Source organism: Ahaetulla prasina, chromosome 11 (assembly GCF_028640845.1).
Source record: "Ahaetulla prasina isolate Xishuangbanna chromosome 11, ASM2864084v1, whole genome shotgun sequence".
In the NCBI taxonomy this organism is placed as follows: Eukaryota; Metazoa; Chordata; class Lepidosauria; order Squamata; family Colubridae; genus Ahaetulla; species Ahaetulla prasina.
Window position 1 is genome coordinate 1,797,447 of NC_080549.1, and position 13,251 is coordinate 1,810,697.

The 13,251-nt window shown below is 43.2% G+C and overlaps 1 protein-coding gene across 3 annotated transcripts; it reads left to right on the forward strand.

Annotated features, from left to right (window-relative positions):
- The first annotated feature begins 581 nt into the window (after nucleotides 1-581).
- Nucleotides 582-12,194, forward strand: PHF6 (PHD finger protein 6). Of its 3 annotated transcripts, none has more exons than XM_058196877.1 (11): nucleotides 582-763; nucleotides 3,916-4,102; nucleotides 4,513-4,614; nucleotides 6,036-6,169; nucleotides 6,288-6,331; nucleotides 6,932-7,092; nucleotides 7,215-7,358; nucleotides 7,880-7,984; nucleotides 8,513-8,646; nucleotides 9,222-9,351; nucleotides 12,176-12,194. In XM_058196877.1, exons 2-10 carry the CDS (start codon nucleotides 3,965-3,967, stop codon nucleotides 9,349-9,351), a joined length of 1,092 nt encoding a protein of 363 aa, XP_058052860.1. In that variant the 5' UTR covers nucleotides 582-763; nucleotides 3,916-3,964; the 3' UTR covers nucleotides 12,176-12,194. The 3 variants fall into 3 exon arrangements, with proteins under 3 accessions (XP_058052860.1, XP_058052859.1, XP_058052861.1); XM_058196876.1 differs by lacking the exon at nucleotides 12,176-12,194 and adding an exon at nucleotides 10,099-11,279; XM_058196878.1 differs by lacking the exon at nucleotides 12,176-12,194 and having other exon boundaries at nucleotides 583-763; nucleotides 6,935-7,092; nucleotides 9,222-11,279.
- Nucleotides 12,195-13,251: the final 1,057 nt, after the last annotated feature.

Sequence of the window (13,251 nt, forward strand, 5' to 3'; positions counted from 1 at the left end):
ATCCGCCGGTTTTCCCTTGACACGTGTTTGCACGCCCAGCATGAGTGGCATCAGACACCACGGGACTTCATTACTTTTCATACATATGTAAAGAGGCGCGTGGTTTTGTGTTTTGTTTTTCAAAGCAATGAAACAACTATATTTTAAATAAATCATTTAAATTCCCGGCTGACTGGAGCGTCTTTGAAAGCAGCCCGACATCGAATGAATTAAAAAAAATTAATACGAGGAACCTTCGCGCATGCCCAGTTGCTTCGCAGCCTCATCGGGCGCCTACTTCCTTTTCGATGCGGCTGCGTGGAAGCGCCGCTTCGACCCTTCCCGCGAAGCGAAAGCAAATGCGCACGCGCAATTCTCCTTCCGCACGCGAGATAGGATGTTGGCCTCATCCCAACCGTCGCGCGGCCTTCTGCGCATGCGCCTCGCCGGCCGTCCCGCCTCCCCTCCCTTTAGGGGGTGTTTCCCTTTCTTTCCTATTTTCCCTCGGCGCGTGCGCAACGACGGCGTCCGCCAGGGGAGGGGAAGAGGGCGACGTCAGGGGTGACGTAGGACGCCGGTAGCGCGGCCGACGCTCGCTCGTTCGCTGGCGGCGCGCCGTACGTCCCTTGCGTGCCGGCGTCAGGCTCCGCGGCGCAGCGTCGCCTTTCCTGCTGCCCCTCCGAATGAAAGGGAGCGGGCGAGCGGCGGCGGTCCCGGTCGGCTTCTGAGCGGCGCTTCCCGCGAGTCCCCCGGTTGCGCCGGCCCCCCCGGCCTGAGCCGCCCGGTGAGTCCCACGGCCGGACGCCACCCCGGCAGGTTGCTATGGAAACCGTCCCCCTCCCCCATTTCCCCAGGGCGCAGGGGTCCGAGAGGGAAGGGCCGCCGCTTCCGGGGCGCTTCGACCCTGCCCGGCACACACGCGGGGGGCCCGGCCCGGCCCCTCCTGCTGCTGGGGTGGGGGGAGAGGGGCCTGCTGGCTGGTGGGTGCTCAGAAGAAAAGGGGGCCCTGCCTCAAAGAGGAGGTTGACTGATGGGTCCTGGGGGAGGAAGAGACCTACCTGCGGGGAGGCGGGCTGGGCTTTTTTCCTGGCTGGCACCGACTCCCCCTCCCCCTCCCTCCCAGCCTGGAGGAGAGGATGCCACGAAAGGGCCCGTTTGCAGATCTGGGCCCTTGGGGCAACCCTGCAGCAGCAGCAGCTTGGCACGGGGGCGGATCTAAGGGGAAACTATGCCAGCTTTGCTTTGCTGGTCCAGGGCATTTCCTCCCTCCTGAACTGGGGTCTCCACTGCTGGAGTGGTGCCTGGTGAAGGAAGGAGGCCTTTCCAAATCCATTGTTTTACCACTACGGCCCCCTCCCACATCTTAGGTCTCCCCTAAACTCTGTAGTTGAAGCGCTTAAAGGAAGGCACCTGTGCTCCAACCGACAGTAGTGCTATCCCGGTTCCGTGGCGTCTGACCAGAGTGGCCTCGGTCTCTCCTCATAGAGGCCAACGGGACCTTTGGGCTCTCAAGAGATTGTGCCCAAACCCACAAGAGACCAAGTTCTCTCCTTTGATTTATGTCAGTCTGGGTGGCCGTAGGAAATCGGGGCAAGGGGTGAGAGAGTGTTGTGTGCGGGCTCTCTGGGCTGATCCAGATGCCCTTTGAGTAACGTGCCAGTTTGGCATTCGACTTCTGATGCTTGTCCCCCATTCAAGAAATGAGCCTGCTAATCATCTGAGGTCTTTTGCACTGGCACTTGTATACCAGCATAGGTGTGAAAGTATGTACCAGTATTTAATGGTTTTTTCACACAGGTAACCGCTGCGTCCAACATCATATTTTGGGGCGGGGGGATTGGCTTTGTCATTACCTGTATTCTGCAAGTCTTTAGGGCTAAGGTGATGCCATGGACACCTGTCTTTTCTACCTTCTAACTGCAGTGAATGGTCGAGAATCTGAATAATCGAGAGACCTGAAAGAGATGTTAAGGGTGGGATGACAAAACTAGCCATGTAGAAGAATAGATTTTACAACGTTTATTTATAGACTGAACAATATTATTTTTAGCTATTTGCTCTACATTTCTGAAATGAGGTTGGTACAGTGCATTTATTGTGGTAAAAGTTCCACAACTGGGGTTGCACATCCAAGAAACCCATGTTTCAAAGCTTGCCTATAATTTGGATTTCCTCCAGGTAATTTGGTCTTCTTGAGATCTAGGAAGCGTGAATCTCTTGGAAAAAGGACATGCTGGGGTTTGACTGGCAGCTCAGACACAGCCAGCACGTGGACCAGCTCTTGAATTTCCCTCCTTACCCTCAGCTTAGGTGACATCACTGCTGCCCTCCCTCCCTCCTTCCTTTGGGGCTGAATAAAGCCGGCTGTTGTGGAGCTGTCTCTTTAGGACCATTCTCTCCCCCCTCCCTTGCTTTTGGAACCATCCATTTCGGAAAGCAGTGGAGGCTACCCGAAGGGCGTCCCATGCAGCTGATACTTGGAGGGAAGGGGAACCAAGCCTTCTTATGAGAAAGCCTCTTGAACCAAAGATAGTCTTGCTTCCCTAGACAGCTCTGTTTTTTCAAAGCTGAAGTCAGAAGGATGTCCTCAGCTTAGTGGCCTTATGGAAGGACCCAGTCTAGGATGTCTTTAGCTGGGGTTCTGAGTGGTGCTGTGAGTGAGAAGGTAAGGCTTGGGTTTGTATGCGAAACATTTCTGGAATTCATGTCACATTAATATGCATCTCACAGTGATGGTGAGGCTATGTTGCCACAGTGAGGAAAACATTGCTAAGCTTTTTTTTTTTTTAAAGTATTAAGTTAGCTCAGAACTTCTCAAATGAGCTTTCAGTACCAAAACCACAAATGCATATCTTTAATTAATTATTTTTGTCAGAATGTATTCAAGTCCTCCTATCTGGAACCCTTCTGATATATTGGGCTATGACCCAAATCATTCACAAAATAGGTTTGGGAAAGAACACAGAGAACCTGGTGCCAGTAAACTAAGGCTATGTAGAGTTATTTTAAAAACATTAATCACAGTTCAAGACAAAACAAGGACCCTTATTCCAGAACGACAACAATATGGATTTTCAAGTGTATGATATTACAAGCATTGGTAAGTTGTTTTCTAAGCAATTTCCAGAAGTGATTACATGGCTAATAGAAGCTGTTTACAATTCTCCACAAGCTGTGACCTTGTAACAGTCTTAGGTTGGATACCCAGACCAGAGCCATGCCTGGCTTCCCCGACCTAATGCTCTTTGAGGGCATGGAATTATGTGCCATCCAAGAGCATGATGGGGAGGGTCGCCCAGAAAACTGAATGAAGCCATCAGCAGTTTGCAGCCCTACAGGATGTGTCTGGATCCAAAATCAGATACTCATAGTTGGGACATCATGATATGGAATGATTTTGCTTTGATTTTTTTCCTGTTTGTGGGAGAAATTTTCCACTAATTTTTATTCCTTTAAAAATGTTTGTAACATGACAGCGAGCCAACTTCCTGATGTGTATACATTGACTACTTAAGGCTCTATCTTTGAATGCAAAGAATGTCCATATTCAGTACATTCATTTTCAGATTCCTGCTTTCTAGAATGTGGATACAATGGGCATTTCCAGAAAATCCAAAAAGAAGAGAACTTTAGGATAAGGCTGGACAGCTTTGTTCCCAGAGCCCAAAGATCATGACATTTCCTCTCCTGCGCTGCAGTAGTCCTCTTTGCAGGCTGCCGCCTTTAGAGAATTATTGTTTTTCACTGAGTCACAGTTTTTTCTCCCTTGTAGAATGACACTTTTGGAAGCATGCAGGTCTGTTAGAGGAGTCACACCTTTTCCTATTTCCCTTTGGGTGCTGCTTAATGATAAAGCTGGCTTTGATGAGGAATACTGAGGAGCCTCCTTGAACTTTAGTAAATAAAAGTAACATTTCTGTTGGTTGTTTTTTGTAGCTTTTAGCCAGAATTGAAGTGGTGTCCTTCAAGCCATTTTTAAAAAACCATGTCGGGTACCGTTGGACAGAAGAAGGGCCCCAGGAGGCAGCGCAAGTGTGGCTTTTGCCGATCCAACAAAGAAGATGAATGTGGGCAGCTGCTGCTCTCTGAAAACCAGAAGGTGGCAGCCCATCATAAATGTATGGTGAGTCCCACGAGCGAGGGGGCCCCAGCACAGGTGGTTGCAGGGGAGGAAAGGGACGGTGTATAATTCTTTCTTGCCTCTTTCTTCTCCCAAAGGCCTCTGTGGTTGCTCTTAGCATGAGCCTTTCTTCATGATGATTTAGCCTAGCTGGTGTTCGTGTGACTTTAACCTCTGTCGAGCGGTTATGGTTGATGCCTAGCCCTAAGAGAACCAGACTGCCCGTTGTGTCCGTTACATTGAAGCATGAGAGACACACGTAATTTTGGAAAGATGGCCTTGCTAATCTCATATGCTTTTGCAACGGTGACAAAGATTTTCCTGCGCTAGGGTCACCTATGTTGGATTGAATGTATTCCGATCTGCAAGAGGGGGATAACAAGGTTCTGAGTAACGTCTTTCTGTATGTCTAGCTTTTCTCGTCTGCTCTGGTGTCTTCACACACTGATAACGAGAGTCTTGGAGGTTTTTCCATTGAAGATGTACAGAAAGAAATAAAAAGAGGCACAAAACTGGTAAGTTAGCATTGCTGGTAGTAATAGAACTTAACAATGGAATGTTCGAAGGATGTTCAGGGTTAAAAATCTCGCCTTGGTAGTCCTTGCACAAACCTTCCCCAATCTGAACCATAAAACTGTAAGAATTATATGCGTGTAGAGAGCCAGTCATGTGGAAGAAATGGATATTTAGGCTGTTTTTCTGCTTAGAAGTAGTTCTGTAGTTGCTTTTCAAAGAATTGGGAGTATTGTATTATCATATGGTCAGTAAAATAGAAAATTCCTGAGCAAACGTTTCCTTGAGTCATCAGATAATTCTGAAAAGCATAGACTATTTTAAACTTTTATTTGCTGCCAATTTGTACCTGGAGCTCTAGGTGGTTTAGTGCATTTTATATGAGAGATGTTTCAAACTGTGCCCAGGGAGGTGCTAGCTTTAGCTCTTCTCCTAAGTTGCTCCACTAAAAAGGCATGATTAAAACTTGATGTTAAATATGTCTGTGATGGAGCTGCAAATTACAACCCACTTGAAGATCTGTGAATGTGGAGCAGACCATAGACAAAGGCAATCATGAAAGTAACGGGGTTCAGGCCATGTGAGATTTTACACCATTTATCAGCAGATTCTAGTTAAATCCCCCATTGCCACTAATATAATATGGCTTTTCAAATCAGTTAAGCAGTGGACTAATCTCGCAGTAGTTATATTTGCAGAACGTTTAATATATACTCACGCGTGGAGAGACACTGCAGGTGAAATACCTGATGACTTTGAACACGTGAAGCTGTGTGGTCTTGCTAGCCAGGAGCCCTGAGTTAACAGTGGCTTTTTAAGACTGTGGGCCAGAAGTTGAGATTCCTCTGAGCAGAGATGCCAAATGTGGGACCTCATGCACACAAACGTTGTCCTTTGTCTTTTCAGTAGAGTTCAAACCCTTAGAAAGAGAATATTTGCTTTGTTTTGGAACCACAGTCAGTCTCTTTTGCTGGATACAGTACAATTTTGGCTCTATCAAAATCAGCGGTGGCATCACTGTCAACTAGTGAAGTGGGAACTATTATCTTCATCTCAGTGGAAGAGACCTTGAGAAATGGAAACAGTGATTTGGGTTACCAGCCCATTCAAGATTGATCCGGAGATGGAAGAAGCTTAGAAATCCCGGCTTGTGGTCCTTGGCCCACTAGTTCCCAGAAGGTTAAATTAGGCCAGACGTTCTGTGTGGTTATCTCCCAGCTACTAGGTAGAAGGTCAGCTGTGGAATGTTTTTGCCCGGCTTCTGAAGATGCTCTTCCGCTTTTCATTTGGGGGCTGTAACTGGAGCCCTGCTCGCATTTTAAAATAGCAGTTAAAGGGCAGGCCGGGTTATCTCACCCCGTCTCTGTTGCTATCCACAGGAAGAGCAGAAGCCCTAATGGGGCAGTCTTCCTTTTTCTTTCAGAAGTGTTCCCTGTGCCATTGTCCAGGGGCAACCATTGGCTGTGATGTAAAAACCTGCCACAAGACGTATCACTATTATTGTGCATTGCATGATCAAGCACAAATCCGAGAGAAACCTTCGCAAGGCATATATATGTGAGTATGTCTCATGAAATTGAAAGGATCCAGCACTTTTTTTTAAAATGGTTGCCATCTTGGCTAAAGCCCCAGAATAGTTAAGTAACTTGGTTTTTCTCTTGTGTTCTGTTCCTAGGATATTATGTCGAAAACACAAAAAAGTACCACACAATTCTGAAGGTAAAGCTACGCACAGTTTGTGATGGTTCTTAGCTCTCTGGATCAAATACTCAGGGTTTTTTCCCTCCATGGAAAGTGTCAAGAGTGGTCATGAAAACAAGAATTGTTTTTGTATCAGTTTAAAATTCCTTTCTAGAGAGTTCTTCCCCAAACATTATGCCCTTCAGATACACTCAGCTAGGGTTCCTATAATCCCCAGCAACTGAACGGATGGGGAGGGATGGGAATTGTAGTCAACCCATTTTAAGAGCAATGGGTTGTAGAGGAGTGCTTGCAAGGAATGTTGAGAGATGAAAGATGAATTGGTTGGTTTGGCAATTTCTAATTTTTGGCTCAGATGCAATACAGGAAGCAGAGAGAGGGATATGGGCATTAATAACCCTCCCTCTAAATCAGGATGGATATAATAAAAATATTTTCTTTGATAGTGGTAATATTCTTCCTAGCAGCCTTTGGTCTTTTTAAAGGTGAAATGGAGCTGCTGTTTTGAGATGGGGCTGCTTTCCCCCCAGAATTTCTAGTGTGTCTACAAAATTGAATCACGAGTCAAACCGTTCAAGTTGCTTGTCTCTGTGTTTGTGCCTTTCCCCCCACCCCCAGCAGATTTAGAAGAAGGTCTCAATGAACATGAGCTGGATCCGTCTCCTCCCAAAAAAAGGGGGCGCAAAGGAAGGCCCAGAAAGACGAGCCTTAAAGGGCAGCCGGAAGATGCTCGGTCAACCTCTTCTCACGGCACAGATGACGTAGAAAGCAGCTCTTATGTAAGGAGCTTGTGTGTTAAAATCCCTTCAAAGAAGTACCAGGCTTTCTCTCTCAGTTGCCTTCTCTAGAAACTGTATTTGTTTTTCTGGCATATTATTTTAGAAAAGTCTTTTTCTTTCAGAGAGACAGATCACCCCACAGAAGCAGCCCCAATGATACAAAACCTAAATGTGGATTCTGTCATGCAGGTGAAGAAGAAAATGAAGCTAGGGGGAAGCTTCATATATTCAATGCCAAAAAGGCAGCAGCACATTACAAGTGCATGGTGAGAAATAGAATGTTTTCTTCCCTTTTGCTGGTTCACTGGGTTGTCCCAAATCAAACCTGGGCACTTTAAGACCTGTGGAGTTCAACTCCCAGAGTTCCTCAGCCAGTAGTTTCCAAAATATTTCATCTGCCCTTGTTAGGCTCCGTCATTATTACTCTATCCTTGAATTACAACATTATGATTCTAACTCTTCAAAAAATTGTAATGTTAAAATATGGCTTAGTGTTACGTGTTTGTCTGATTCGGTAGCAAGCAGAGAATAGGTAAGCAAGTATGCTTTTGGGGCACATGGCATTCAGTGTCTGACTGTCAGACCAAAGGACTGTTGCCAAGAAGATTGGGAGGCACTCAAGAAACGGGTCCTCAGGTCTTGCATAGCATCTGGGTCCTGGCAGGCTTCCCCTCTGGATCCCTTTCCCTAGTCAAACCTTCTGGTCCGAGAGCTGTCCCTAGTTTTTGTCTCAGCCAAGCTCCAGCTGTGCTTCTGAACGAAGCCTTATGTCTCTTTTTCTTCCCAGCTGTTCTCTTCTGGTACTGTGCAACTGACAACAACTTCCCGGGCAGAATTTGGTGATTTTGATATTAAAACTGTACTTCAAGAAATCAAACGTGGAAAAAGAATGGTATGCCCTTTCAGTTTGAAACTTGATGTTCCACCTGTTTTGTCTCATGCAAAGATCTGAGGGATGCCTGTAGGAGCCCCTTTTCCCTTTTTTCTCACGGCGTGCACATGACCAGTGTGGCCCAGTAACAGTGGCGGTTAGGCAGAGATTTTAGTCTTGCTGTTATTCCTGTGCTGGCCTATAACCTTCAGCTTGGAGGAAAGACCACTGGAGCTCCCTTGCTGTGTCTGCCCATCTCTGCTTTTAAAACCTTTTGACTCAATAGTCTCTCCTACCAGAGGAACTCTAAGCATTGTTATTTCATGCAAGCATGCTTGTTTTGTCCTTTCCCACAAGATCTCTAACTGGATACCCCACATCTCCTGCTGTTTGCATTTCAGCCACCGGGAAAAACAGCTGCTTGACTCTTTTCCTAAACTTATATTTGAATCGTAAACTTGCCAAGAAGTTAATTGAATGTGCTGCTGGCTTGCCAGCCCAGCCTTACTTCACCTCCTCATCCTCTTGTTATTTCTCTCTTCATGACAGAAGTGTACCCTCTGTAGTCAGTCTGGCGCTACGATTGGATGTGAAATTAAAGCTTGTATCAAGACTTACCATTACCATTGTGGAGTGCAGGACAAAGCAAAATACATTGAAAACATGTCACGGGGCATTTACAAGTAAGTAAATAGAAGAGAGTTGTACCTCTCTCTGTTCGTTTGATTCTGGGTAGCTACATTATTCTTTCTAAAAAAAAAATCTGTACACCTAGGACATTGGTAAAAACTAATCGGCTGAAGGAGTTCTAAATCAGGAAGTATATTCAGGTCAAGGCCTGGAAAGCATATTTGCTGGAGATTGTCTTATATTTGTTTAGATTTAGGAAACATGGGCTGCTCTAGGATTGATATAGGACATGAGACAACATGTTTCTTGGAGACTGCTGCATTTTTGTGACTGTTTCTGAGTTCAATTTGTGGTTTTTAATGCAATACAATTGGTGTTTCCTCCTTTCAAGCTGTTAACTGAACCTTTCCCAGCTAGCTGATGTTGAGAACTGGGGCTTATGTATAGCAGAGGCCTCGTCTAAGCAGAAGTTGAATAAACTGCCATTGCTTGATGTGCCAACCCAACATAAATAGCAGCCTGGTGCATGAAATCCAGGCCAGGGAGTGCCTTGGCTGAGATTACAGGCTTCCAGGTCAGCCTCTTGGTTAAACTGTCATAACAGATCCCTTTCTCACATTTTCTCCAGGCTTTATTGTAAAAACCATAGTGGAAATGACGAACGAGATGAAGAGGATGAGGAGCGAGAAAGTAAAAGCCGCGCAAAGTCGGTAGCTGATCACAGTGCAATTCCTCAGCAGCAGCTCAATGGAAATTAGGTATGAAGTTGTCACCTGCCAGTCCTCTTCCTGAGATACCACTGTACAATTGATGTAGTTGTTGTTAGTGGTAAGACATTTTAAGCCGAGCATATGCCAATAAGTGGTTTTTGGTTTTATTTTTTTATTTTTTTAAAAAAAACTGGAGCCCCATGGCACAAAAACTGGGGAGATTTCTCAAATTCATCTAACTCTAAAGAAGACTCAACTCATCGGTCAATAAATATTGCTGTTATGTTCATCGGTAACATGCTTTTATTCTCGACTATTTTAAAATTTATCTTTTCCTCATCATCTATTAAATAGGTTTCAAGTGACTGAGTTAAACTGGGAATGAATAAGACATCCATAACTACTAACCTTTTTTTAATGCTTGGTAACTTTTTTTCTACTGCCTGTTCGAAATGTCCTTGAACTGCCAGAAACGTTCACGTGTATTATGAGCCTTCAGCAGAAGTTGTTTCACATGTCAATATTATGTAGGAAATCTGCAGTGCCTGGAGAAACACGGAGAAACACAATATCAATGAGATGTAAATTATACAATGTCAACGCTGTAGCAGATGTTGTAATAGTAAATTCTGTTCCTGGACCTGGAATTAAATTTCTCAGATTTGGAAAACATTCAGTGGCTTTGTGAACACAGCGACCGTCACAAATTTTTAATTACAAATTGGATGTGCCTGTTTCGATAGCACGGCTGTAGAATGTGTGCATTTTACATTTTCCTTCCCATGCAAATTACAGAAGCAAACCAGAAGGCAATGAACTGATCCCTTTTGCAAAATGGCCAATGTACAAAAAACAATTCTGAGCTCAAGACACCTGCTTTGAATCTTTGGCGTGGCTCTTTTGGGAGGACTCTACTGCCCGGAGACTGTTCTGGCCGCTGCTGACTGTAAGCTGTGTGATTTTAGAGTTATACCAAAAGGCTGAGGTGGTTCATTCTTTCTCTCCCGTCTCCTTTTATTTGAACCCTGTGGCTGGAATAACTGAAAACAAGGTGTTGTCTTCTGGGAGCGTTCAGTGCTGGCCCTTTTGTCTTGGATTTCCAAGTTATGCTTAATGCTCACTTTGGAATTTAATCCCCTCTATTGGACATCATACCTCAAGTGCTCTGTGTATATATATATATATATATATATACACACACACACACACACACACACACACACACACACACACACAGAGAGAGAGATCCTGTATGCTGTAAGAAGAATGAAATAAGACACTGAGTCTTGTCTTTTTGTTTTTGTTTTTGAGGTAAGAGGTCAGTATTTATTTTGTGTCTTGTGACCACTATATGAGAATGTTTTGATATTTCATCAAAGTTTCCTGGCAGATCAGTGAGTACTGTTAACCTGCAAGGATGGCTGAAATTATGTTAAGTCTTAACATCCCAGTTTTGACGTCATAGAATCCTGATATTTCTTGTAATTGCTTCAGGTGTTTTGGTTGAACCTATTCTAAAAACAAAGTTAAACTTGTTAGCAAACTGCCAGTTTCACTCTTCAGATATTTTTCTTATCTCTCAAATGTCAGATTAAGGCAGCAGATTGGAACAGGCTGATAGTTGGATGAAAAGTTAAGAACATTCACTAGCAGTTGACACTGCAAAAAAAAAAACTCTGTGATATCTTTGTTTATGAAGTCTTGTTTATTTTTTTATTTTTAACCTTTTGTCTGCTTTTTTTAAAAAAAAATGCATTTCATTGTCTTGAGGGACTCAACTATTGTGTATAGAACCTCTAAGGCTCTCAAGTTGGAATTCAATCCATTTGGGTTTGAAAACTTCCTGGAAGAATGCAGTTTAGTAGGAAAGTTGTGTATAAAAATAAATCTGTTAATTGCTCTTATGCCATTGACCAATTTTTTTTATTTTGTAATGTAACTTTCAAAATTAAAGGCGCCACTTGTACTGAAATAGATTTTTTAGCAGGCTGTGCAGTTTTTCAAAAGAATGGGTTGCGTTGTGTTCTTTAAATGTATAAAGATTTTGCATTTCTTTTGCAAGATCTCAATACTCTCATTTTTATTTCTCAGACATCTATACTTTGTTCTTTGATTCACATACTTAAAAAGCCACAGTGGGAGTTCCCATTTCCATTTCAATTATTTAAAAAGACTAATCAGTAGAACATTCTTTCTCTTCTGGATGTGAAGACCATGAACGCTTATTGTAACTTCCTGTTTAATTCTGATATGCACGAGAAAAGCTGACAGCTATGGAAACTCTGCCCTGTGGACTTAGTTAAAAATAGGATGATGTTATACATGCCATTTCAATGGGAAATTCTGTGTCCAGTCTTATTTCAATCTGCAGCAGATTTCCACATAGCAAAATTCATAAAAGGGCAAAGTGTTGAAATGATCAGATTCCATTATTTGCCTGAAATAATATTAGAATTTCATCACTGATGTTTTGCTTTTAAAACAAAAAGGGCCTTTCATAATAAAAGGTGTAACTCTGCTTTCTGTGTCCCAGAATGAAAGGCACAACACACCCAAACAGTTGTAAGAGTCCTCTTATGAGTCTGCTCAATAGCCTTTTGGTGTCTGGGACTGACATGCAGATGCTGTCTTCAGTAGATGCTGCTTTTAAGGCCATAGAGAACATGGTTTCCCTTCCAACTCATTGCTAGCAAATCTTTGCTAAGGGTGCAATGGGGGAAGATGGAAAAGAGGAAAAGATGCAATGAAAATGTAAATATCAATCATTTGCAGCCATACGTAAAACTTTGTAAGTAAGTTCTGTTGGATTCAGAAGCGGTCCTGATTTCAGTTCATTGCCTGTTGTATTTTTTTATTTTTTTTTTGCTTGCAGGGAATTTTCTACAGGCATCTTTTGAAAGCATGTTGTATATTCAGCTATGTTATACTCATCAAGTTCTGCTGCAGATGTAAATCTGCTTTTATACCTTCCTGGACTGGAGTCACAGCAACTGTGTTGGAACATAGCCTCTCCAAAGCAGCATTTTTGCTTCTAGGACAAAAGAGCCCTACAGAAGAAAGGACACTTAGTCTACTGTACTCACTCCACAGACTTTGCTCTTATTTCCCACCAAGTCTTCAATAATATTGTAAATATTCATTTGTATAGTGCTATCAGTCTGTGTGTGTTCCTTAGAAGCATAAAAAAAGTCATCCCTGCTTCTAAAAAGTTTATTGTCTAAAATTTAGCTCAGAGGCAAGAGATGAAAAGGAAGTATGTGAGGCAGAAGTCCCTGCTCATAAGGCATGTATTGTAATCCTGTGCTCACTTGAAATATGCCGTGCTAAACATGGCAAGATTTATTTCTGAACAAATGATAGTGTTGCACTTGTTTCAGAAATACCTGTAATTCTTGGCTATGCCTAAAAAAGCTCTTTAGTTCTGCTTCTGTTGCATTTTTTTAAACAGGATTAGAAGTAATCCAGGTTTTATTTTAAATGCAGTCATGGGCATATAAAAAGTGACTTTTCTGGGTTTCAGACGAAGTCTGCTGGAAAAACAATTATCTTTTGAAAATATATGTGTCGTTATGCTCCAAACAATTCCTTATTTCTTTGAATTATCAGCCACATTAGCACAGGGCTTTGCTCTTGAAATATAAGAGATGTGTTCTATTCCATAGTATAGAGGCTGTCATTTTTATTCTTTAGAATGCACAGAAGCAGTGATGATAACTACAAGTTTATTACATTTCAGATCTCTCCAAAAGCAAAATGCTATAGGCAGAGAACAAAGAGACAGCAGATAACAATGAAGATAAGACCTAGAACACAGATAGTTGCCAAAATATATTAGGAAATAAAAGAGTAATGATTCAGCACATCTGGTAACAATGATGTAAGTATCTGGGTAATTTGAAAGTTATCACCACTTTATTTAATGGAGGCATCTGGAAGAAAACTTTGGGT